The sequence below is a fragment of the Mycothermus thermophilus genome (assembly GCF_041956435.1).
Source record: "Mycothermus thermophilus strain CBS 625.91 unplaced genomic scaffold VTJ04scaffold_3, whole genome shotgun sequence".
Classification (NCBI taxonomy): domain Eukaryota; kingdom Fungi; phylum Ascomycota; class Sordariomycetes; order Sordariales; family Chaetomiaceae; genus Mycothermus; species Mycothermus thermophilus.
Window position 1 is genome coordinate 1,511,181 of NW_027191429.1, and position 24,719 is coordinate 1,535,899.

The window sequence follows — 24,719 nt, forward strand, 5'->3', positions numbered from 1 at the left end:
CGGTGGGTTCTCCGTTCGACACAAACTCCGCCCCTTGTGTTTGAGCGCATCCTTACAGAAGGCATCTAACTACTATCCCTTGACTTGACCCCCACCCACGCGCAGCAGCGAGAAACCTGAGACCCAACACCATGGTTCTGCGTGAACGGTATCCAGTCAGGACTGGCGTCCAGCCGCCGACTGTGTCCCCTACTCTTGTCATGACAGAATCAGCAACCCCTTCGTCCGATCCGGCAGTTCCCGCTGGGACGGACGATGCCGTCGGCGGCCCCACCCCGTCGCCGTGCTCCGCTCCGGCAGCAGGAGCACCGAACCACCGGGACGGCGGCCATGACAACGACGTTGATGAGGAAGCAAGAACCTCCTCATCTTCCGAGTCCGACTCCGAGTCCGACTCGGAACCCAAGCCACCCAAGCCCATCATCCCCCACCCCAAACTGCTCCTCAAAATCCAGGATCTCTCCCACCCGGGGACGGCCAAGTTCCTGAGCGCCGTCCCGGACCCAGGCGCCGTGCTGTCTGAAGCTGTCGACCGCATCGGCAGCCTGCTGTACTCGGACAGGCTCCATGCCCCGCGCACCCGGTCCGTCACGCTGGTATTGCGCGACATGGACGGCATTGCGTACACGACGGGGGTAATGCAGCACTTCCTTTCCTCTTCGTCTTCTTCCTTTTCTTCAAGACTTGAACCTACTTACTGATGGCACCTAACCTCTCAACCAAAACACAGTCCGACCTCGACGACGACCACAAAGAGATCCACTTCTCTCTCCGCTACATCGACCACATCCACCCTCAATCCCGCCTAGCGGACGAGATCCGCGGTGTCCTCACCCACGAGCTGGTGCACTGCTACCAGTGGGACGCCCGCGGGACGTGCCCCGGAGGCCTCATCGAGGGCGTGGCGGATTGGGTGCGTTTGTGCTGCGATCTGGGCCCGCCGCATTGGAGGCGAGGGACGGAAGGGTGTATGTATTTTTCTTTTATTTTTTTTCTTCTTCATTTGCTTTGGCCCAAAGTTTTCAGGCTGACCAAAGCAAAACAGCTTGGGACAGTGGCTCCGACCACACGGCCTACTTCCTCGAGTACCTCGAGACGCGCTTCGGTCCGGGGACAGTTCGGGCCATTAACGCCAGGCTGCAGCGGCACAGGTACCGCGGGGAAGATTTTTGGCGCAAACTGCTGGGAAAGACCGTCGAGGAATTGTGGAGTGACTATGTCGACGCTGTTAAGAACGGTGAGGGGAAAGGGATGAGGATTGTGAGAAAGCGGCGGACTGATGAGCCTTGGGGTGAGAACTCGCCATGCTGAATACTAGATAGTATAGCTTCAAACATTGAGCGGCGTTTCACTCGTAGAGCTAGAGGTGAAGATGTGTTTCAGACAGCTGAGACTTGAGGGTATGTGCATCCATCTCAGCAAGGTATTAGCACATCAACACGTCAGCGAAACCGTCCCCTTCATGAAGCTACAAGGTGTAAAAGACATATGCAATTCGATTTCCTGTAATGACCATAACATCTGGAATAGAGCCCAAACTCACAACGAACAGATCTTGACTGAGAGATCAACGCAGTATGAAACCCCAAGGATATTCCCAAACCCAATCCCATAGATGATGTCCTGTTATCCAGCAATGCGTTCGTCCTTCTGTCCCTCACAGTCCTCGCAACGCCATGACTCCATTTCCTAGGAATCTCTTCCATGACCTGATGCCGGTGGTATCGCGCATAGAAAATTGGATCGCGCCCAACTACACCATCAAATGATGAACCCTTGCATACAAACAAGAGAGAATGGTGAAAAAGGGCATCTTGCGCAAGCTCAACCCCTCCAAGCACTCTCACTCTCGCTCACGACACTGCCAACATCCGACCAGCTAGCCGGCGTGGGTGCCCCACCGTCCGTCATGCTCATGACGTCGTCCTCATTGCTCCGCTCTTGAGCAGCAGCGGCGGCGGCAGCGGCCACATCCACAACGGACGCAGAATCGCTCGTCGTGGGCGTGAGCTGGCCTTCGCTCACCAGCTCAGGCTCCGACATGGGCGCCTGCGGAGTATGCGGCAACGGCGAGTAGAAGCTCGCGGCTCCATTGTATTGCACATTATCGAATGACTGAGAGGAGGAATGACGGGCCCAAGCCTGGATAGATGCGTACGCATCCGCGGCATCGCGGTCGGACTGTCCAGCGGTCATGTACTCGTCGTTGGCAAGCTCATCGCGACCAACGGTTTCACTGCGGGAAGACGGGGTGGCTGTGGCTGTTGGCGTGGTTGACCGATCAGGCGTGGCTGGACGTTTCTGCTGCTCCTGGGTAAAATCGCTATCCGTGGAGCTCATGGCAGTGCCGTACTCGCTTGGAGCGTGGGACTCATACTCAAAGAGCACTTCACTGGTCGAGGGCAGGGGCCTGGGCGAAATGAGGGCAACGGATTCGGCGTGCTCGGGGCGGGGAGACTGAACAAGAGGCGTGGCGTCGTAGATGTCCGAAAGCATCTCCACTTCATCGCGGGGCGGGCTGAGGAGCTGAGGACGTTCGTCCATCTCAATGCCGTACTCGTCGCCGAAGGGATTGGACAGGACCGCAGCATTAAGACCCCGAACACCCTCGGGGTTTCCGCGACGACGAAGGACGCCGGAAGTGTCGAGATCCCGGGTACTGGCACCAGTATTGTAGACCAAGGTTCCGCTGGGGCCTCTGGCATCTGGCTCAAGGAAGTCTTCAAATGTCTGACCCGGTGGCCGGTCACGAGACTCTCGTTCGGCTTGTTCCCTCAGTCGCTCTTCGCGAAGCATGTTCCAATACATGAGCTCCTCCCGCTGCCTCCTCCTCGTCTCCTCGTCGGCGTCGAGCTCGTGGGACTCATAGAAGCCTTCGGCATCTTCGGGGCGGTTGAAGCGGGGATGGGCGGGGTCTACATTGTCACCGAGAGAATGAAGGGCAATGGCGATGCGACGGCGGAGATCCTGGGCAGCCCGCCGGACCTCTGGGATCTCGTAGATGGCGATCGCAGCGGCGACAGTCACCGCGGCGACGGCAATGCCGACTGGAGCGAGGACAGCATGGTTAATAGGAGGCATGCTTCATTGATATCATGGAGGAGGAAGGATGACGAGATGCAAGTCCTGAAAACGGTGTGCAAAATGACGTCAAACGGTTGTCAAACGGTTGTCAAAGACGATGATGCAAATGAGAAGCCAGTGATGACTTTTCGAGTCTTGGGTTGTCCGAGGATTAAAAGGCAAAGACCAAGGTCTGATGATTTGACATCTTGTTTTCGTCAGGTTGAGAGGTGAGGCAGCAGGCGCTAGCCTCATCTTCCCCGTGATTGCGTGTCGCCTCGCCACTCCGCCGGGGCTGGGGCAACGGCGGTCCGCAACTGGCCGGGGTCACCACACGCCAGGCTCTCCCAGGCCACGAGGCACACATCGAACACAACACAACATGGTACCGATTGGCGCGGGGAAAGAAGTTGATGGCAGGACAATTCAGGGTCAGGGGTGGAGTTCAAGGGTACGACGGATCGAACAATGCGTGCATGTCGAGGGGATCAATCACCTGGATTCAATCAAATGGATGCTCTCACCTTTGGCGGCAACTGGGAGGGGCATTGTCGACAAAAGCGCCCCTCCGCAAGAGAACTAAGTATCCTGGGTTGGTGAAGATGGGAGGACGAGATGAGCGAGAGAAGTCGAACCGAGCGGGGAAGAGGACGCAGCTGGAGAGAGTGAGAGAGAGGGTTGGCGAAGCAAAACCAGGGGACAAGCGTCCCTTTTGTCTTGTCGTTGGATGGTTGGAGGGGTTGAGGGTGAGTGAAGTGCGCCCTGACGCGGCAGCTGACGTAGCAGGGCGGCAGCCGCTGTTCGTCGTCAGGTGTTCTCCTCCACTGGCACCTTGGTGCTTAAGCGGGGCAACATGGCCGATGATCCCAACCAAAACGGTTGAAGATTGATCTCTACTAGTAAGGAAAGTTGCGGCCGTCTTTTCGCGGGTCTTAAATAAGTAAAAGGTCATTTCGACCTTCGGATAGCGCGTGCGTAATTGCATCCACAAGAAGCGTTTTGGTCATCCAAAGCCGAACGGGATTCGGGACTGAACAATGTCAACAGAAGCGACAAAGAGCTGATGTCATCCTCGACCTCAGGTCCCCCAACTTTCCCCGGTCGGCACAATCGCGAGCACAACAAACGCCGACAAGGGTAAATCCTGTGCCTGATAGCCTGTGATAAAAGTGGAGCGCAGCTCGGATATGAGCCTTGTGTGACCCGAGACGCCCATTGCGATGGATTTGGAAACCCGAGCACCGGGACTGATGGCAAAGTCTCATGGGAGATGACAACATCCCATATCGTCAAACAAAGATGCCCATCAAAGCGGTACCCACGAGGTCGAATGTCGAGATTTCATTTCCCAGCCATGGAATTGTCTTGCTGGAAATTTCCTATCGCAATGTTCATCAATCTGGAACCCAGAGAGACCATGGGAGTTCTGGTATGCCTCGGACATCTCAAGTCGGGACAGTGCCCTTTGGACAGATAATACGTGAATATGCATTTCAACGGCGACCTCACCTCCAACCCCCCTTTCTGGCACCATTTGGTAACGGACAGACAACAACGACATTCGAGGCCAACGGAAAAACAACAACGACGGGATCTGTACCCTTGAAAGTTGAGCAATTATAGCTTTGGTATTCCATATGAACGCCCTGCCTGTAAGGTATATGACATGCCCAAGCCAATATTTTCCGGCCTCCCTCCTGAACACCAATAAAACAAAAACGACAAGTACTATGTAAAGTTGAATGCAAGAACCGGGTGAGCAGATGCCAAAGGCCAAAGAAGAGAGAGAAAGGAACCGGAGGCGAGAGACGCGCCTCGGTCTCTCCGGTAGCTCCGGCCGCCGAAGCCCGAGGCCGGCAGCCACGGCTTCCAAACGCCCCTCCAGTTCGTTTTCCAGAAGGGGGTCCACCCCTCCTAGGAAGAGGATCCCCACCGTCGACGATTCATCCGAGATCTTGCAGCTTCGAATCCAGGTTCCAGGATTAAAACTCTAGGTTGTAGGTCCGCTGGATCTTGTGGAATCTATCGCTCCTCTCTGTCCGAAAGGCCTCCGGCACCGAGTCTGCCGTTGGGTCTAGAAATGGTAGTGTGATGTGTTCGGTATAAGTGATTTCGGTGATTTCCCGAAAGATCGACACCCGTCGTTGAGTGTCGTTCACGTCGTCAGTAAGGTGGTGGTGGTGACTTAGTGAGACCTGGTGGACGCGGCACTGCTCGAGGTAGAGGACGACGACGACGAGACAGACGAAGAGGAGTTTGTGCGCTGGGCCTTCATCTTCTCGCTACGGTTGGGTGTTAGTCATCATACTGTTGACAGATTCATGACATTAAGACCAGCAACAATGGGAGCCATACTGGGTAGCACGGTCCATAAGAGTGCACTTCCACTTGGCATTGCCAGCCTTGATGTGGAACTGGAGACCCTTGGTCTCAAGGGTCTGGATGAGCTGCTCCTGAGCAGAGGGCATTTTGGAAGTGTGAAGAGTGAGGTGAAAGAAGGTGTTGAGAGTGTTTGCGGTGTTTGGAGGCTGGAGCGTCCTCTTGCCGTCGGCAACGCAGGAGAGATGAGAAGGATAGGTTTGATGAAACAAGATGTGAATCGAGGGACGGATTTGAGGGAAGGAGGTTGAGGTATATATAGCCAGAAGAGAACCTAGTGCCTTCCAGGAGTGGAGGGCATTCATCCCATCCCACCCGGTGCGGCTCCAGCCGTCTTGTGGTGTTAGACGGGGACACTACACCCCCCGGATCTGTGTCTCATCAGGCTTGCGTTTCTCCGAGAAAAGGAGGCATGTCGTGCTTCCACAAAAAGGCGGCAGGCCGGATGTGGGCCGGTTGCGCCGGGGGGGGGGGTAGCGAGGACAAATGGAGGGGAGGGGGTGCGTGAGAGTGATGTACATACATACCTGATATTGAGGTCCAGGACGTGCGAGGGACCTCTCGTCACCAATGCATCAACCAGGTAAATCACCGCTTCAAGGTCCCAACGAAGGAATGGTCGCCCACCTCACTTGAGGCCATGCGGGTTGAACTTCTCGCCAACACACTCGCACCGGGTCTCGGCCTTCTCACTGGGCGCCCGCGCCCGCGTTCGCACGACACCAAACCCCTGGACCCATGGCGTTGCAGCTCTCCGCCAGTGCCCCGAGCTTCGGATGCCCTGGTTGATGGATCCCACAACAAAAGTACCAGAATCGCAAATTCGACCCCTCAGCTCCGAAGCACGACAGACAGAGACACCAGATTGCCGGGCCCGCCTCCACTGGTACGTATTGGCGATGGAGGCATGCTGTGCGCGAAGCGGATAATATCGTTTGTAAACTGCCCGTGGTGTCCGATAAGGTCGGTTATGTAATCGACGAATGTAGGGTTTCCCCAGATCTCGCCTCTCATCGATTTCCAACCCGGCGGCAACATTGTCTGTTTCTGGCCTGCCATCGCAGTGATTTCGATAGCAAGGGATTTGATATGAATGTATGTACTTGTCAACTATGCCTGACAAATAGGTCAGTGATCGTCCTGGACCTAGAACTGGGGCGAGACGAGAGTTCACGAACATCATTTGCCACACATGGAGTTCTCGTCTTTGTCGGGCAAACCGTCGCGCCTTGACAACCTGGAAAACACCCCGAGGCTGGCCTCTCGAAGAACCTACAATCTACACAGTCAAGAAAACCTTGCCCGGGCAGCCCTGCCATGCGCGAGACGATCGGGAGCGAGGGCGACATGCGAAACAAACCGCGGAATACCGCAACCCGCCCGTTCCGGTGATGTCGCCGCCGCGCGCCGCCGAAGGAGCTGCAAACCTCGACGCTGCCCTCCGTACCTCCGTCCGTCTTGTGTGCGGCAACGGCGCCGGTGTGTTGCGATAACCATCCATCGATGAATTGGATTTACATTCTTACGTACATACTGCCTCAACCAAGACCTTGGCGTCGGCGGACAAAGACGAAACGCAAGACTCGGCGCTCACCGCGTGCCCTGCATGGAAGCCTGCAAGAACGCACAAAAGTTCTGGTTGACTGTTACGCAAGAAGTCGCAAACTTTTTTTCTTGGTGCTTGTCGTGGTCGTGTAGTTCGAGATACGCCCGGCAGGCCAGCCTCAAGACATCGTCCGTGTCACCCATCACATACACACCTCCACATTGTGCATAACCTCTGCAGGTTCGACGGCTTCCTCCGGGAGGGGGAATACACATGGAAGAGACACGTAACGTCAGATGTACATGCTTCAGCAGCTCGTGCTGCTGCTACTGCTGCTGCAACATAACGACTTGACGACTCGGGGAGGCTGCCGGGAGGAAGGGTGGTTAGGGCTAGGTGAGTGATTTTCTGGACGGGGGCTGTCCCCGACTGCACTTGGGCGCCTGTACCATGCAGCCCGGATGAACGCAACGAACTCGCACGTGTTTGTGGCTTGAAGGTCTCAGACTTTGCTCCCCGCCCGCAGCTTCATGCGGCATCACGCTGTTGGGCACAGAAATTGGTATCATCATTTCTTCCGTCATCTTGAGGAGAGAAAGATGTCTGAAGAGCAACAGGACACGCTTCAATTGCCCGGTACCTACGGAGTCCTAGAAGGCCCCGGGGAGTTCGTTGGGGTATCCCAAGGTTTAGTTCTGCTTCGTTTGCTTGTGGTGGAGTGTGTGGGGGACGGGAGAAAGGCCGAGGAAGTGGAGCCTCTCCCTCGTTGCGACCCCAGAGGGCTGGGGCTCTTTAGAGAGCACTGCCCAATGAGATGTCGTCCTTCCTTTCGCTTTAGGCAAGTGCGACTGGCTAGTCGTCCGCGGGGCTGGCAAGCCCGCCCTGGTTGTGTGGCCGTTGCAGTTTCCGTTCCCCCACACCAACCTGTCAGAGCAACAGTCCGTCCGGCCGCCGCAATAAATCTTTCGGAGGACAGGAATATTAGCACGCTGACGCATGTAACTACAACGACTGCTTTGTGTGCCGCCTTGCATGAGTATAGTACTAGGTATAAGTATGAAGCGAAATCTGGGGTTGGATGGACAAGCCGGGAGGACACACGAACGGGCCAAGACGTCCTCGGCATCCCAGTTCGGGGTTGGTGCGCTGTGATGCAGCTTTCTTGAATCTTGGCGGGCCTGGCAAGAAGGCCATCCGAGAGAGAAAACAAAATCTAGATCGTGGGATGCTGTCGGGAGTAACACACTCACGCATCAGCGAGATCTGGTGGGATTGTTTTTGTGTTGAGTCAATGTGCCACCGCAGCACGCTTGGGTCATGGAAAGCCTGAAACCGACGATGGCCTGGAAGACCTGAGCCTCTTGGCTCTGCTTGGGACTTCCAATTCCAAGATTGGGGAGTCGGTTCGTGTCCATACACTTACGTACATACATGTGTATACCCTCAATCGGCTTTCCCAGGAGGGAGTCCACGTCACATTTACCTTGGCCCAACAGTGTTCAAATCTTGACTCACAAGCCGCCAAGGAAGGCGGCGTGATACAAGGCTTTGATGGTGTTAGACGTGAGGTGCTTGGAGTTGGTCGGGGGCCAAGGCTACGGTCTTGTGAATCAATGGTGCCTGTGACACCTTGGCAGCAAGACACAGAACATCGCTCTCCGTTTCCTATCACAATCTCCTGCATGTCCACTCACTGAACCGTCTTGGAAAACCTTTGTGCAGATCCATTGCTAACAATAAAGAAATGAGATGCCCAGAGTGCCACAGAGGATCACGGGAGTGAATTGCGAACCGTGAGAAACCTTCCCCTCCGACCTATACCCCCGCCGAGCCAATTGGTAAAACCCGCGCCCCTGTGTGAGCCACGACTATCGACCAATTCATCTCACCACCACAAGACCACGAGACCGCAAAGCATATTCATCGACATCGTTACCACCCGACCGGCCAAGATGCTTATCTCCAACGTCGTACAAGGTACAAGTACATACACAGTCTATACAACTGAGGAAAGAGGGATATCCTAGAGCTTCTCGATGATGGCGGCAGCGTATTCGTTGGTCTTGGCCTTGCCGCCCAGGTCGCCAGTCAGGGACTTGCCCTCGGCGAGGGTGTCGAAGGTGGCCTTCTCAATGCGGTCGGCGTACTCGTTCAGGCCCATGTGCCGGAGCATCATCATGGAGCTGAGCAGCAGGGCGGTGGGGTTGGCCAGGTTCTTGCCAGCAATGTCGGGGGCAGAGCCGTGGACAGCCTCAAAGATGGAGCACTCATCACCGATGTTGCCCGAAGGGGTCAGGCCAAGGCCGCCGATAAGGCCAGCGCACATGTCAGACAGAATGTCACCGTAGAGGTTGGGCATGACGAGCACCTTGTCGTTGTACGGGGTCGGGTCGGTGGTCATCTTGAGGCAGGTGTTGTCGAGCAGCTCAGCGTCGAACTCAATGTCGGGGAACTCCTTGGCAACCTGGTTGCCGACCGACAGGAACAGACCGTCGCTCATCTTCATGATGGTGGCCTTGTGCACGACCCGCACCTTCTTGCGGCCGATGGCCCGCGCGTGCTGGAAGGCAAACCGCAGGACCCGCTCGCTGGCCTCACGAGTGATAAGCTTGATGCTCTGCACCACACCGTCGACCACCACGTGCTCAATGCCGGAATACTCGCCCTCCGTGTTCTCGCGGATCAAAACCGTGTCGACGTTGTCGTACGGGGTCTTGTACCCGGCCACCGACCGGCAGGGGCGCAGGTTGGCGAAGAGGTTGAAGGTCCGGCGGAGCGTCAGGTTCAGGGAGACGTGGCCCTTGCCAATGGGAGTCTGGAAGCAAGCAACCGGGGGTTAGAATATAATCAGGGTGCGGAAGATACCAATGGGAAGGCACTCACGGCGAGGGGACCCTTGAGGGCAATTTTGTTCCTCTTGATGCTCTCGATAGCCTCATCCGGAATGGCAGTCTTGCCGTCCTTGAGGATGGGGTCGACGTTGATGGGCTCCCAAACGATGGGGGTCTGTGCTACTGTGTGAGCATTGCTGCCGCCGGGTTGCAGGCTGGCTGGTGTTGCCGGATGAGCGGAAGCGAGAGACGAACCTTGGCCGCAGCAAAGATGTCCTTGACGGCCGCAGCAATTTCGGGGCCAATACCGTCACCCTCGATCAAGCTGACAGTGTAGCGACCCTAGAAACAGGATATCAGCTGCCACATCCATATGTTTTCTCCTTCAACCATATCGTTGTTGTAGTCGTCGTCGGGATCTTTGAGTGATTTTCACGCCAAGACCGGCTTGCGGCGGCGGTTGGAGGTTGTTGTCGCAGAGGAGCAAGCAAAAAACATTTTGCGTACCTGCGCATCCTTCTTGCCCTCAAACTTGGCAACACGTTCCCCTGTTGTCGAGTACAGCCTTTGGTTCTGAAGTTGGAATCTGTCAGTCCCATTGCTCGAGTGTTTGTGTTCTGGTGGCGGGCTGCTGTCGCACCTGCACCGCAAAAGAGGCCACAGCGCGGGGGGCAGCGCGGAAGCATTGGCGCCGGACGGGCGCCGCAACAGAACGGAGAGCAAACATGATGACTTCGGGTCCGGCCGAGACTGTGGTTTTGATTAGGATGAGGGCGAGCAGAAGGTCGTCGAGGTCTGACGCTTCCTTCGGCCGGGTTTGCTGCGGGAGGATATGGAAACGGGTGTGAAGAGGATGAGGTAGTGTACGGCGTAGAAGTTGGAGTTTGATTTTTCGGATGCTGATTTGCAGATAACAAAATCAATCGCTTCATGATCCATGCCGGGCATGCGGGAAGCTGGGGCTGGGGGGTGGGGGCGGGTGGTCCAGCCTTGGCACATTGACGTATGTAGTTTCCAGTTTGGGAAGCTCAGTCCCTCACCGCCCGGCAGAAAACGAGCAGCAGGCTCGCTCTGTGGGGACCTTGGTGCTCCGTCCTTCCCGAACCCTGAAGGTCCGTGTTTCGGGATCCATAAGGTGGCTTCCCTGTAGCATCCACTCCGTGCCGACCTCCGCTCCCGACGACCTCTCCTTCGTCCACCGTACCGTTGAAGGCAGGGCCCCAGGACGGACGACGACGGTCAGCAGCATCGCAGGCAACACGGTCCAGTCCATCAAGACACCATGAACCCTCGGGGCGCCAGGTGATTTCGACCCTTTTCCCCATCCCTCTCCGTGGTCCCACGACGACGACACAAGGCACCATGGCCGACCTCGAGCGTACCGTCCTCGACTTCTACCAGATCTCGACTCTCGACTTGACACAATGGCCTGCCGAAAAGGACCGCGACAGCGAAGCGTCCGACGACGAGGACGCCGCCAAGAAGAAGGCGAACCGCAGGAAGTCGCGGTACCAGGCCCTGGAACGGGCTGTCAGCAACCGGAGCAGCATCCTCCCGGGTTCTGAGAACTCGGGCAGCGGCATCGCAAACTTGGTGCAGAAGGATGAACCAGATCCTCTGGGTACTACCGACAGCGTGGTTCGTACCCTGAAACGTCTGGGCGTCCCGCTGCAAGACGATGTGAAGCTTCGTGAGTTTGTCCAGGCGGCCGATAGGGGAGTACCTAGAGGACAAGCTGGCTGACGCTCAGTCTCTGTGTGGCGCTTCACAGGCAACCGATTCCTCCTCTCCTCCACCACGTTCTCCCCGGCCTTATTTCTGTCACAGATGCATGCCACCGCCGATACACAGTCACTTCTCAATGGCCTCGATGTCCTCTCCCGCTCCATCGACCAGAAATCAGCCTCCCTGAAAGTCCTTGTCGAGTCCAATTTTGAGCGCTTCGTCCGCGCAAAAGCCACCATCGACAATGTCTACAAGGAAATGAAATACCGCGGCGCTGATCCGAATCCCTCGCGAACACGCGGCCACTCCCGCCACGCTAGCCGGGGCAGCTTTCGGAGCACCAGTGGGCCACCTCCTATCACCGCCCCGCTCTCCCCTGCCCTCGACCCTCGTAAGAAGAATGCATTGGTGAAGGAGAGCGAGTACGGCGTGATCGGTGTCAAGGCGCCGTTGTTGGATGTCTCGGCCAAGGCCGAAGAGGTCTGGGGTCCTGCGCTTGGAGGGAGAGAAAAGGAGGAGCATCTCAAGACGGTCGCCTCAGCCCTGGAGCAATACAAAGAGTACATAGAAATCAGCGCAGCTATCGCCGACAGCATAAAGCGCAAGGACCACGAGACCCTGGTTGAAGAGTATACCAAGGCACGCAGGTTTGCGGACGAAGCTAAGGAGCTAGCCGAGGAGATCAAGTCCTCCCAGCCGACCGACGACCAGCTCTACCGGATTCTACTAGCTGCGCGCATGTGGCACGATGTCGACGAGCAAATTCAGCTGCTCAAGCGTGACATTTGGCGAAAGCTCATATCTCCATACAACCTGGCCAGGATAGAGACGCCCGGCCACCGCGATGGCGACCAGCACATGGAGCTGATTTCTCTCCTTTTGGAGCTTGGCGTCGAGGATAATCCCATTTGGGTGTGGCTCTTGAGCCGATATGATTACCTGAAGAGCAAGATCCAGGCAACGGCTGAGCGAACCAAGGTGGAGATCGAGTTCTTGCGCCGCCGTCTTGCCAACGGGGAGAACCCGAAACCGCAAGCCATCGCAGCTCATATGCGTACACTCGGCAGGCAATCCATCGAGACCATGTCCAAGACATTCGATTCCTCGGACATCATCGAACTCTGGGAAATGAACACCGCCTTTGTGCGCAATATGCTCTCCCCTCAGGGCATCCTCGGTGAGGTGGTCGACTTCTGGCAAACAGTGCAGGGCTTCGTCGATGGCAACACGCAACGGAGTTTGCCCCTGGGCTACAAAGGCGAGTCGGCGACCCATCACCGCCTCTCCCAACAGGGAACTGCCGACCTGGAGAAGGGCACCATCGAGTTGGTGAGCATGATCCGCGACCATATTCTCCTCTTCTTCGCTGGGCCGCCACCTGAGGATATCTCGTTACTTTTCTCGCCCCTTCCCCCCTCACCAGGTACACCGGCCATGTCCGGTTCCCTTACACCTCGGGACCCCCGCTTCAATCTGGATGCCAACAACCCGCCACCGCCGTCGCCAAAGCGCGGGGAACCATGGGAGAAGTTCGCCTTCTGGCCTCCGTGGTCGAACTCACTCAGCGGTGCCCATTTCCTCTCCAAGATGCTCGCTCTTGTAGGGAGCGGTGCCGCCGATATGGCGTCCATCGAGCCTGTAGGCAAGGACCCGGCTGAGTTGGAGCGTGTCAGGGCGTTGGTCGGCGCCGCTAGGGAGCGATGCGTCACGGCCCTCTGCGCCGCTTGGAACCGGGATGCCGAAAATATCAAGTATGTCGAGGACTGGCACCGGTCCCCTGATAGCCGCGACGTGACCAAAATGCCGGCCAGCTTTTCCGCCTTTGAGGGCGCGCTGCTCACAGGCATGCAAAAAATTCTCTACGTCTCGGACGCCATGTCCAAGCCGGGCGCAGAAGATATTATTCTGCCGCCGCCGACAAAATTGCTGCAGATGGTTCGTAGCCAGTACGTCACAACGCTTTACAAAGCCCTCAGCGGCATGGTTGAGAACGCCGAGAGGTTCCCCCAAAAGGCGGATGACGACTGGACCGTCGATACCGATGGCTACGCCATCGTCAATAGTACCGTGACGACCCTCAGCGGTGGCACCATGGATGCGGCCGATAGGGTAGGTTTTCTGATTCTCCGTCTCTTCCCGGTCCTCAGGCTAACGCACCTTGCTCCAGAACGTCCGCATGCTCCTGACGCTCAGCAATCTGCAAGCATTACGCTCCACAGTCGTGCCCAACCTCAACACCCAGTTTGAAAACGCCTTCTCCGTCAAGCTCACAGACGAAACCAAGACCATCCGCGACGTGCTCGGCCAGATCGACGCCCGGCTCTTCCAATCTTACACCCGTCCGGCGATCGAATCTTTACGCAGGGTCATCCGTGCCGGCGTCACCGCTCCCGACTGGTGTCCTCCACCAGGTACCAAACCGCGCGAAGTCCGTCCCTACGTCTACGAAGCCCTCCTCGGCCTGGTCCTCGTCCACACCCAGGTCACCACCACTGCTCCCTCCCTCGCTACCGAAGTTCTTTCCTACCTCCTCGAGCAAGCCTCGCGCGAGCTCCTGGAAGCCTTCCGCGCCGCCCGCCAGCGGTACCACCTTGAGGCCCTCCTCCAGGCGACGCTTGACGTCGAGTTCGTCGCCCAGACGCTGAGCCACTACACCACCGACCGCGCGTCGGAGCTGCAGAGCGCCATTTATCAGGAGTTGGACGCGCGCACGGACAATGACGCGCGCGCGAGGCTGCAGGCGGAGCTTCCAGAGCTGAGAGCCGTGCTGAAGAGGTTGAGGGAGGCTTCCAAGGGCGAGTTTGGGTGCTTCAGGAAGCCGAAGAGGTTGGCGGCCGTGGCGGCGGCGGCGGCGGCGGCTGCTGTGGCGGTTGGCCCTGGAGCATTGTTGAGGAGGGATACAGGGCTGAGTGTAGGGAGTGATAGATGAAAGTTGGTAATACGTCTGGGGGGTTGAATTTTGATTTGTTGTTGGACACAGACTCCTTTTGGTGACGGCGCGTTTTGTAGTAGAGCAAGCAAGCAATCAATGAATCAAGCAAGTACCAGAGTGGTATGGTTTGGGTTCACGTGTCAAGTCCGCCTCTATAAAGATCCTTTCTCATTGAATAACTACCGGAGGATATCTCAACTATGCGAGACCCGTATTATCCCTTTAGAATCAGGGCAGTTCCGGTGACTGTGAATGGCCTTCCTCCCTGGGGTATTTCATCTAAGTTTTTTAGGGTTTTGGTTTTCTTTGTTTTCCCGCCGTGAAACCCATCGAGGTGGCTGCGGTTCCGTGATAAAGCCAAATGATTCTCGCTGCAGGGGCCAAAAGTCCAACATCATTAGGGTTGCAAATCGCTCCCCAGCCCCTGGAATGACACCAGAAAGCGCCCCCAAAAAAGCCGTATATAGTCATACATGTCATAAAGAGAGGACAGAGTGTATGCCGCATCCTGTCTCTCGTCAACAACGGTGACAAGAAGGATGTGCCTCGCAGTCCCATCGAGAAAATTCCAGCATTGGAGAGGCAGCTGAAGCAGCTCTTCACTGGGAACTGTGCGTGTTGGTTTGGTTTGAGTGTCCAGCATACTCCAGTTCAAGAGTCGTTGTTACTGGGAGGAAGGAGGAGGGTCGAGCAGAACAGAAGCTCAAATGAGCGGGAATCGGTCGGCGAGAAACCCGGGCGCACCTGTTTCGCCTTGACTTGGGCGACTGTATCAACACACTCTTGTTAGTACTTCAGCAATTGTAAGATGCACTGTATAGCTGGCAATGTGTACTCACAGTCTAGGCTGATGGCCTCAAAATAACCCTTGATAATTGGGTTCTCCTCCTCGGTGACCAGCTTCCCGTCGCTCTCCCGGCGCGATGTCTTGGGGAGGGCCTTGCGAATGCCGAGCAACATCTGAAGAAGGCCCGCAATGACATAGCCCTGCTGAGCAAAGCTCCCAGGCTCCTTCTCGAGAGGCCACAGGTGACGCAAGTTCTCCTGCTCCCAGGCCTTGAAGGCCCAGCTGGACTTCTCGACGCAATTGAGCAGGATCAGGACCGCAAAGTACATGTTGAAGTCGATGCGGACCTTGCTGTCCTGCAGAACGCGTTGCATACCAGTGAGGAGAGTTTTGCTGGTGGCAGCAGCCTTCCGTTCAGCAGCGGCGGCAAGCTGGAGACAGATGGTATTGAAAAGCTCACCATCCGTATCCTCCTTGATGAGTCGCGGTTCGCCCTCGTCGCCCAGCGGCTTGACAGTGATGGTCCATTGCCGCTCGCGGTCCAGGATCTCAACCAGACCCCACAGTTCAAGCGATTTCTTCAGCAACTCGTCGTTGGTCTTTTCCGCGACATCGACTGCTGTTTGCAGCGTCACTTGCATGAAGTGAGACGGTTCCCGGCGAATCAAGTCGGGCAAGACTTGGCGCATGTATGTCTCGACGCGGATCGGCACATCTTGGTTCTCATTGTCGAGCATGACGATCGGATAGGTCGATGGCTTGTCCTCAACGACGTTCGGGTCGACCAGTTTTCCTTCAGCATCCCGGTCGGGGTCGCGCTGCAGCACCTGAAGCAGCAGGCGAGGTGCACAGTCGGGGAAATGGCATGCCTCCACAACGAGACCGTGGCTGACAAGGTTCACAGCCTGCTTAATCTGGTTGACCCTGGCCTGAGCAAGAACTATCTGCACGCCAGCCGAGTACATGTCCAATTCCTCCGAAAACTTGGTGCGGACGCAGCCGGTGCGCCAGACCCGCGGAGACAGAACCTTTCGGCATGTGTCGCAGGGCGAACCCTGGGAGCATGTCTTTCGCAGAACGCGACAGCGGATGCAAGCGCCGATCTTGCGCACCTCTTGGACCTCCTTGCGCCTAGTGGCACTGAATCGAGCCCGAGAATGGCGAGCCTTGGCTCCGTTTGGACCGGCATCCAGTCGAAACACCCCTTTCCCGTGTGGTCCCAGGGTTGTAGCTTGCATGGGCATAGGAGCTGCATTGGTAGTCGGGACACCGGCGGGAAATGAGTCTGCCGTGTATGTTATGACGCCCCACGGTGACGGAGCGCTCGACACTGCTGGAACAGAGGGATGTGTAGCCGCATTACTTGTATTCGGAGCCATGGCATCTTCTGCACCACTCATTTCCGGGACGGGGAAGTTTGTTGTTTCAGCGGGCGCGGTGACCAAGCCCTCGTTCTCGGCATTGTTAGAAGATGTGGCCGCGGTAGCAGCTTCGGCAGCGGCAGCAGCCTGTTCTTCGAGAATCTCAGGGTCAAGGTATGTCGGATGGAGGCGCGCAGTTGCGGCTGCGGCCATTGTGATGTTATTGGCAGAATCAGCCTGGGGGTTATCGGCGCGGAGAATCTCTTGGAGGCGTTCCTCGGCCGTCAAGGTTCGGTCGGCAATGTCCTCGGGAGCAGGCTCGGCTGGTAGACAATCAGTTAGCAAGAAACAAGTTCGCTGATTTGATTTCCCGTCAACTTACTCTTCACGGCCTGCAACCCGGCATCTTGAGCGGCTTCTTGGGAGTTTCCGATCGTAGTTGGTTCCTGCAGCTGCCCATCAGGTTGTGCGCCGAGGGCTGTGCCCGGACCGGCAGGCTGGGCGCGATCATCGTTCTTCTCGTTCAGGTCAATCTGTCGCGACACTTCGGCGAGAACTCCCAGCGCGGTCCAGTCGCGTTGGATCATGGGCAAGTCGACCGATGAGCCATTGGGCGCCACAGGAACCTGGCCCTGGGCTTGAATCTGTGCCTGAGCTTGGGCTTGCGCCTGTTGGGTTTGTTGGAATCGCTGCGACGCATGGCCCATGCCCGACAGCGTCAACAGGGCATTGACCCTCTCTGCCTCAGAAATTGCCGGGCATTTCTTGGTCAAGTGGCTTGTCAAGCTGTCGAGGCGACCACGAGGGAAGTGCTCTCCACACCTGCGCATATTGAAGAAGGAAAGTCAGTCGGTCAGTCTCCAATGAGATGGAGCCGGACGACGCGGGTCCGTTGCGAAATCGCAAAAGGGACAAAAGAGCGGTGGCAGCTCACGCTTTGCATGTGTGGGGGTATCGGTTGCTCTGATCTTGCAGCTTCGGTCCGCGCTCGAAGTACTGGGCAATGAGTGCATTCGGACGTCTCCCCATGATTGCGATTGAGATGCCGAATGCCTCATTGAGGTCCCAAGGACGGCGCTGTGGTGGTGTTGCTGTGTTGTGTTCCTGAACTTGGCGGTGTCGCGGAAGTCGGAGGGGTCTCGAGAAAGCAAAATATTGCCGGCCCAAACCGCATTCAAAAAATGGGCGGTCAGGCTGGAGAGGACCAGACCGGGCGAATGCCCCACACGGGAGTGGGTCAAAGGAAGATCGAACCCTGACTGTGGATCATCACGTGACTATCCAAACAGCTGGCGCCAGCGGCCTGCCATTCTGTCAAACCTCTTCCTTGTCAGCGGCGTGCATCCAATTGGCTCGGCGGCCAACCAAGCTTTCGGTCTCCCTCAGCCTTGCGGCGGCGTCGGACCCAGCAGAGCTGCCGGGCTCCACCGGAACTGCCGGAGCAACCTGGAAGACAGGCGCAGGGAAGTGCGCGTCATTCACGAGGGCGCCAAGTCGTGTTGGCTCCAACAAAGTCCGCCCCAAGTCCTGGAAGCTTCGGTTTTGTTTCCATCAACTCTCGATCCACCGCTCCCAACTGGCCCTCCGACACACCGTTTCTCTCGCTTCCCTTTCCTAACAAACGATTCCCGACCCCAGAGCTTCAAGGCAACATCGCGCCGTCCCTGACCTCGACCATGGGATAGGTAACAGCCTTGAGCATCCGAACGCCACACCCTGGCCCTACCCATCATATCAGCCCCATACCCATTCGATGCCAGGCCGATGCTGCTCCTGAACCGTCCTCTGACCATCACGTCCCTCTGAGCACACTGCGCGTGCCCTCGTTTTTGAGAGCATGTCGACCATGTTGCTCCTGCACCAGGTCGGAAGCGTCAAAATAGGCGAGGTGGTCCGATACACCGTGACCTACAGACCCTCCGCCGACCATATCCTCCCGTCGCCCGAGTTTCTCTATTTGCGCATCAAGAACACCTGTGCCGCCGCCCTTCGCGCCGCCTTCGTGCATGGGCCGTACACTCTTAGTGTCGCTGCCTATCCCGCCCACTTCAAACCGTTTGAGAAGTTCGAGAACCCCCGGCGATATGGCGTGCCCGAGTTCGAGCCAATGCTCAAAGCCGGCGGTGTCTGGAACGCCCATCTGGTCGTACCCGACAACATACGGCAGACAGCTGGTGAAGGTGTCAGCAGCCATGGGCATTTTGGGAGCGGCCCTGAGCATGACGATGATGTCGTGAGCTGGATCATCGAAATCTCGTCCCAGGTGATCTTCTCCCCGTCGGTGACGGTTCACTACGAGCTCCTCCTTGCACGCGATGAGAAGTCACTGAACCTCGGCTCCGTCGTGCCCATCCTTGGCGGCCAGTCCCAAGCCCCCCAGCCGGGCCGGGTGAGCGATTTCCAGCAGCCGCTAGGTACATATGCACACCTCCAGGTTCAGCCCAAGGGGGTGTTCTCAAAAGCCATCCACCTCAAAGTTGAAGATACTGCCGCACTTTGGAATAAGCCGCAGTTGCCAGGATGGGATGACATCGGGTGGCTTCGTGCCCGAGAGGCTGACCTTCTTGAGACTACTGCGGCCGAATCTTCGGCGGACGGGAGCACAGCTCAGGAGACAAAACCTCGGCCGCAGTTTAAACAGAAAAAAGTTCATCTGGTGGTACTCACCCATGGCCTGCACAGTAATCTGGGTGCCGATATGCTGTTCCTCAAGGAGAGCATCGATGCTGCTGTGAAACAAGCCAAGATTGACGCAAGAGCACGCAGGGCCAGGGAGCGAGCTGCAAAGCGAGCTTCTTCCGAGCAAAAAACTTGTGATGAAGCACCAGCTGCTGATCCAGCCACCTCAGCTTCCGCATCTCAACCAGAGTCGATCAGCGATAAAGCTGGCGATCAACCAAGCGGTGGCGACGAAGACGGAACTGGTAGTGACGAGGAGGAAGACGACGAGGAGGTCATCGTAAGAGGCTTCTCAGGAAATGCGACAAGAACAGAGAGAGGAATTAAGTATTTGGGCAAGCGACTGGCTCGGTATATCTTGTCCATGACATACCCGGACCAGCCATGCTTGCCGACGGCCAAGGCAGCGTCAGAAGCCATTGCCTACACCCTCAAGGCCACCTCTCACAAGAAGGCGGTCGACGAGGCTCACAAAAACAGTGCATCCAATCACGCGCCAAGTTTCAGAGGCAAACGGCTGTACAAGTTTACCAAGATCAGCTTCATTGCCCACTCCCTTGGCGGCCTGGTCCAGACATACGCGATTGCCTATATCCAGAAACATTCTCCTCACTTCTTCGACCTGATCGAACCCATCAATTTTATCGCTCTGGCATCGCCCTTCCTTGGTCTTAATCACGAGAATCCCCTCTATGTCAAGTTTGCTCTGGACTTTGGCCTTGTGGGAAGGACTGGTCAGGACTTGGGGTTAACATGGAGAGCACCGACCATCGCACGCAACGGCTGGGGTGCGCTGGTGGGCAACCTCGGAGACAACGCTCAGAAGCGTGTCTACGGCGAACCCCGGCCCGAGTCCAAGCCGTTGTTACGGATCCTGCCTACCGGGCCTGCCCACAAAGCGCTCAAGAAGTTCCGCAACAGAACCGTTTATTCCAACGTCGTCAACGATGGAATTGTGCCGCTCCGGACAAGCTGCCTCCTTTTCCTGGACTGGCAAGGTTTGGGAAGGGTTGAGAAGGCTCGTCGTGAAGCTGGTTTGGTCGAGACTGTTGTCGGGTTTGGGTGGGCAGAGCTCACGGGTGCAAATGTCACAACCTCCAGGCAGATTCCGTGGTCAGAGGAGGAGCCCAAAGACAAGGCCGATTCCGAAAGCAATGGGAAAATCAATCCGTCTCGCCCGGAAGACGCTCAGGAGGTTCCTCAGCCACCGACCAACGCCATTCTCGAGGACGACAGACAAAGCCTACGGTCCATGACGGGCGCCCTCCAAGCCGCGAACACTGCCCCAACATCCAACCCGTTTGCTGGCCTTTTGAATTTCTTCCGCAGCGAAGCGCCCAAATCGCCGACCCCGGCGGCTCCCAAAGCAAGCAAGATTTACCAACGTAGTCAGACGCTCAAGTCGGACGAGTTGTCAGCAACGGATTCAGCCGCTTCATCCAAGTCAAGAGTGACCAACGGCAATGAGCTGACTGAAGAGCCCGAGAGCATGTTGGCGCCTCCGAAGACAAGCATCTTTGAGTCAGCCGGTGACCTGCTCAACCCGAAGTTGCCATCCGTCGAGTTCCTCATCAACCCAGCCAAGCGGCCCCGTACCATTTTCCACGACCGCGTCTACCACCCGTCGGACATCCCTCCGCCGCCAGTCAAGCAGCCGAAGCCGATGTCCAGCACACGCAGCCTACTACGCTTGGGGTCGTCTACCGCTAGCCCTACCCTCAAGGGGACGTCGCCAACCTCACAGCAGGCTCATCACAAGGACTCCTCCCATTCGCAAGGGTCTCGGCCACGCAACGAATCCAAGGCCTCAGCAGCTGACAACGAATCCACCGTCCACAGCGTGTCGCTAGACAGCACGGAAGAGGCCTTGGCATCCATCAACCCCGGCGACGCAGAAGCGCTGGAGGAAGTTTACGACACCTCGCAAATCCGGGTCGAGGAGAAAATCGCGCGCGCATATCACCGCGGCATGTCGTGGCGGAAAGTACTGGTCAAGCTGGAGCCTGATGCCCACAACAACATCTTCGTCCGCCGCATGTTCGCCAACGCCTTCGGCTGGCCTGTCGTGCAGCACCTCGTCGAAGCCCATTTTTCGGACGCGGCGACAGCGCGCACCCGCGACGAGGATGAGTCGGGTAGAGAACGGGCTAAGGACCCGGCGCTTCCCACGGCCGCGGACGGAAAAGAGACGGTACCGGAGAAAAAGGTGTCTGGCAGCGTGCCGAAGGATGATGAAAGCGGGGAGGCTAGCGATACATTGTCTGACCTGAGGTCTAATAACGCCCCTGGTGACGGAATCGCCTCGTCGCTATCGTCTCCCTGCACTCCAAACCCCGTTGCCCGTCCAGGACTGCACCACTGTGATTCAGTCACATGGAGCGATCGCGACTGGGCGGACAGCGCCGACGAGAGTGACGACCCAGGGAGCGGGCGGGTTTCCACCATCTTCAGCAAGAAGAAGGAGCCAGAGCAGCAGCAGCAGCAGCAGGTGCAACAGCAACAACCAACACCAGTCGTCCCGCCGGTGGCGGCCACAATAGCGGCCGCAGCGGTGGCTACAGAAGGCGAGGCGAGGTCACCAGGACCAGGGACAGGGACGAGCAGTGTGGGCTTGGGTCTGAGCCTGGCCAGCCCGAGCAGTACCACCCCGAGCGTTACCACCCCCAAGGAACGAAGCTCAAGCCCGCTGATGTGGGCATGGACGGAGAAACTAGTGGGCCGAGGCCGGTCCAAGTCGCCAGGTGCCAAGGGAGATGGAAATGGTGGGACTGAGACGGGAGGGGCGAAGAAGTGAAAGCAAAGCGATTGCATGACGGTTTTTGAGGGTTAGAAGGATTTGTTTGCTTGGGTGCTCTGGATGAACTGAGAGCTTGGTTGGTTTAATTGTGGGTTGGTTTGATTCCAGGGACAGGGTGGGATACGCTAATTTCACATGACCTTGAGTTGACTAGAGGGACAGCTTTTATAGATGGAATGTCTTACAGAGGACGATCGGCCTCCCGTTTTCAGTTCTCATTCTTGTTCATGAGTTCCAGGTCGCCGAGGAAGTGATCATGGTGGTCAAGTCGTTCATGTTGCTTCTTTCCCTGACCAAAGCCCTGGCATCTCAGGTGGGACTTCTCGCGCGCAAACATCTCCATATAGCCATTTAAGTCAATGTCCTCAACATACTGGCATGCCACTCCTTTTCGGGGGCAACAGTCCTGCCTTGAGAATCCCTTCTCTTCCCCCTCCTGTTTTCTCTTAAGACACAGGGCTGTTCCATGGAATACTAACCAATCAAGGGCGTGTGGCTCAGTTGGTAGAGCGTTCGCTTAGCAAAGTTCCACCTTTGCGAAAGGTCCTGGGTTCGATTCCCAGCTCGTCCACTAAATCGTTCTCTTTTGCACCTCTCTACCTAAGAGAAGAGCGAGATTGTGTTCCTTTTTCTCCTTACTCTTTTTGTTTCCATTCACCTGCTCCTTGCTGTTTTATTATCTTTTTGCATCTACTTCTTTTCACTTTATTGCCTCTTTCTCATCTTATCTGTCTGGTCCATTTTTTCCTGTCCCTCTTTCTCTGTTAACTCAGTGTAGGTACTCCGCAGTCTTGTTCAATCCCCAGCCCAGATCTTCTGGTCCCCCGTCCTCTGTCTACCTGACGCAGCCCACGTTCTTTCCCACAGCACAATGCAGTCGACTACCCGATAAGCGGTTGTTAGTGTACAGTTGCAGCCAGTGGAGCGCCGCACCTCCCACCCTGGCCCCGACAACCGGGACGCTCTGTGCTGGTTCTAAGCTAGGCGTTGACTGTTGACTGGAGCGTGGGTTTCGTTGCATTCAGGGCGGAAACGCTGGGTGGTCGGTCGCGGGGACCGAACTGAGGACTTGATATCACAGTCGACCAATTTCTAAGGGAATTTATAAAGGAGACATGATCCTCAGGCGTCTTTCTCCGTATGCTCTCTTCCCAACCTTCCCTCTTCCATTCTCGAAAACGAGATAGGTTTCCAATGCTCAATCTAGCAAGGACTTCGGCCTCTGTCGAATGTTATATGCATGCTTTTCTCAATTGAGCATCCCTATGCCGGATGTATGTACTTTGTACACGCCAATGGATGTTGGTGTTTTCTGGTTTATGTTTTTCCTCGTCTGCTGGCGTGGCGTTCTGCGGTGACCAGCCCGTTTTGACCGCCACTTGTGATTTTTTGCCCAGACTTTGACAGTTCATACTGTGCGCCGTGGTTACTTGGGAAGAAGGGCATATGCAAGAGCTGCAGTAGCATCGTCATACTGCTGGACGACAGGAGATTCATGGTCGGATGCAGCGTGGTATGTATGTACAGTACCTGGGCCGGTTGGAGGTCCGTGACATATGCGGCGGGGCCGTGGTGTGGTGTGGTGTGCTGTGTCTGCGCTGTCGATGCGGGAGTCGTCCGTTTCCGCGAGGGATTGCCCCACCAATGTTAGTTAATTCTTCCACGAGCTTGGTATTGAACCACGATGGGGATCTGGATGACAGGGACGCTGGTGGTTACTTTGTGAGAAGATAGCATTGTTGTCATTGTCAGCGATTGTATGTATGGGTAACGTGAGTCCATGTGCTTTGTCGCAAGATCTTTTCACCGGTCAAACTTCACCGGTCAAACATTTCCAGTGCAGTAGTGCTCTCGATTCGAACCCGCTGGGGAGGAGGCGGGGTTGTTGTTTGTTCTTTGTATGTACCTGATGTACCTCGATGGAGATCGACAATAGTAACAGGAGGGACGGGAAGAATGGCGGGTGGGATGATGAAAAAAGGTGGGGTGTGCAACCGGGGATGTGGGACCAAGATCTGCTCGATCCAATCAGCACACCAGGCGACCTCCGGGTACGGCGACAAATTGTTGGACATTGGGACTCGCACTGTGGATGAAAATCTCCAGAAAGTTTATTGCCCACGTTCATGGCCCCGCGGAAGGGGCCTAACTTCTGGCTCTTTCCTGGATTCCATATTCTTTCTAGACGAGAGACTGGGGGGTTTCCGTTTATTCTCTCGGTTTCTCTGTTCCACTCTTCTCTGGTCCCTTATTTCCAGGGTTCTCTTTTATTTGTTCTCTCCCTCCCCTCTAACCATACCTATCTAATTCACGTACAATTCAACCTGCCGCCACCCCTCTCTCCTCTCCTCTCCTCTCCTCCCAAACCTTCGTGGCCAGGGATTGCCATTGTTGGCAGAAGTCAACGGTGTACACCGTAGAAGGGATCTGGGGCTCTTCTCCCTTGTTCCAAGGGCGGGCTGTACATTCGGTTGTCCTCCGGTGTTGGCCGAGACTGCGATATCTGTATGCCATCCCCATCCTCCCTTGGCTCTTGTTGGCTGTCAACGTGGTCATTGTTCGACCGGGCCGCGGCAAGTCCCTTTGATTTATCTTGCCGATGTGTTGCCCTCGTGCGCC

At 56.5% G+C, this 24,719-nt stretch overlaps 10 protein-coding genes and 1 non-coding gene across 11 annotated transcripts; 6 read left to right on the forward strand and 5 right to left on the reverse strand.

The window, feature by feature from the left end:
• Nucleotides 1-131: 131 nt before the first annotated feature.
• On the forward strand, nt 132-1,311 carry VTJ04DRAFT_4657 (uncharacterized protein; the record flags this gene model as incomplete). The annotated part of the gene is made up of 3 exons (XM_069362688.1): nt 132-635; nt 731-968; nt 1,046-1,311. The coding sequence occupies 3 exons, from the start codon at nt 132-134 to the stop codon at nt 1,309-1,311; spliced, it is 1,008 nt and encodes a 335-aa protein (XP_069219610.1).
• A 513-nt stretch (nt 1,312-1,824) lies between these two features.
• Nucleotides 1,825-3,081, reverse strand: VTJ04DRAFT_4658 (uncharacterized protein; the record flags this gene model as incomplete). Its single annotated transcript, XM_069362689.1, has 1 exon — nt 1,825-3,081. The coding sequence occupies one exon, from the start codon at nt 3,079-3,081 to the stop codon at nt 1,825-1,827; it is 1,257 nt and encodes a 418-aa protein (XP_069219611.1).
• A 1,724-nt stretch (nt 3,082-4,805) lies between these two features.
• Nucleotides 4,806-5,169, forward strand: VTJ04DRAFT_4659 (uncharacterized protein; the record flags this gene model as incomplete). The annotated part of the gene is made up of 2 exons (XM_069362690.1): nt 4,806-5,036; nt 5,110-5,169. 2 exons carry the CDS (start codon nt 4,806-4,808, stop codon nt 5,167-5,169), a joined length of 291 nt encoding a protein of 96 aa, XP_069219612.1.
• A 79-nt stretch (nt 5,170-5,248) lies between these two features.
• Nucleotides 5,249-5,531, reverse strand: VTJ04DRAFT_4660 (uncharacterized protein; the record flags this gene model as incomplete). The annotated part of the gene is made up of 2 exons (XM_069362692.1): nt 5,249-5,345; nt 5,419-5,531. 2 exons carry the CDS (start codon nt 5,529-5,531, stop codon nt 5,249-5,251), a joined length of 210 nt encoding a protein of 69 aa, XP_069219613.1.
• A 1,302-nt stretch (nt 5,532-6,833) lies between these two features.
• VTJ04DRAFT_4661 (uncharacterized protein) lies at nt 6,834-8,996 on the forward strand (the record flags this gene model as incomplete). Its single annotated transcript, XM_069362693.1, has 3 exons — nt 6,834-6,921; nt 8,738-8,767; nt 8,851-8,996. 3 exons carry the CDS (start codon nt 6,834-6,836, stop codon nt 8,994-8,996), a joined length of 264 nt encoding a protein of 87 aa, XP_069219614.1.
• A 15-nt stretch (nt 8,997-9,011) lies between these two features.
• On the reverse strand, nt 9,012-10,546 carry VTJ04DRAFT_4662 (uncharacterized protein; the record flags this gene model as incomplete). Its single annotated transcript, XM_069362694.1, has 5 exons — nt 9,012-9,803; nt 9,872-9,994; nt 10,075-10,161; nt 10,327-10,392; nt 10,460-10,546. 5 exons carry the CDS (start codon nt 10,544-10,546, stop codon nt 9,012-9,014), a joined length of 1,155 nt encoding a protein of 384 aa, XP_069219615.1.
• Nucleotides 10,547-11,181: 635 nt separating this feature from the next.
• VTJ04DRAFT_4663 (uncharacterized protein) lies at nt 11,182-14,473 on the forward strand (the record flags this gene model as incomplete). The annotated part of the gene is made up of 3 exons (XM_069362695.1): nt 11,182-11,509; nt 11,591-13,653; nt 13,712-14,473. The coding sequence occupies 3 exons, from the start codon at nt 11,182-11,184 to the stop codon at nt 14,471-14,473; spliced, it is 3,153 nt and encodes a 1,050-aa protein (XP_069219616.1).
• A 654-nt stretch (nt 14,474-15,127) lies between these two features.
• Nucleotides 15,128-17,653, reverse strand: VTJ04DRAFT_4664 (uncharacterized protein; the record flags this gene model as incomplete). Its single annotated transcript, XM_069362696.1, has 4 exons — nt 15,128-15,243; nt 15,316-16,947; nt 17,007-17,446; nt 17,559-17,653. The coding sequence occupies 4 exons, from the start codon at nt 17,651-17,653 to the stop codon at nt 15,128-15,130; spliced, it is 2,283 nt and encodes a 760-aa protein (XP_069219617.1).
• An 808-nt stretch (nt 17,654-18,461) lies between these two features.
• VTJ04DRAFT_4665 (uncharacterized protein) lies at nt 18,462-22,097 on the forward strand (the record flags this gene model as incomplete). The annotated part of the gene is made up of 1 exon (XM_069362697.1): nt 18,462-22,097. One exon carries the CDS (start codon nt 18,462-18,464, stop codon nt 22,095-22,097), a length of 3,636 nt encoding a protein of 1,211 aa, XP_069219618.1.
• Nucleotides 22,098-22,586: 489 nt separating this feature from the next.
• Nucleotides 22,587-22,671, forward strand: VTJ04DRAFT_t53. The gene has a single exon. It is a non-coding gene; the product is annotated as a tRNA-Ala (tRNA).
• A 1,748-nt stretch (nt 22,672-24,419) lies between these two features.
• VTJ04DRAFT_4666 (uncharacterized protein) lies at nt 24,420-24,656 on the reverse strand (the record flags this gene model as incomplete). The annotated part of the gene is made up of 1 exon (XM_069362698.1): nt 24,420-24,656. The coding sequence occupies one exon, from the start codon at nt 24,654-24,656 to the stop codon at nt 24,420-24,422; it is 237 nt and encodes a 78-aa protein (XP_069219619.1).
• Between the last annotated feature and the right edge of the window lie 63 nt (nt 24,657-24,719).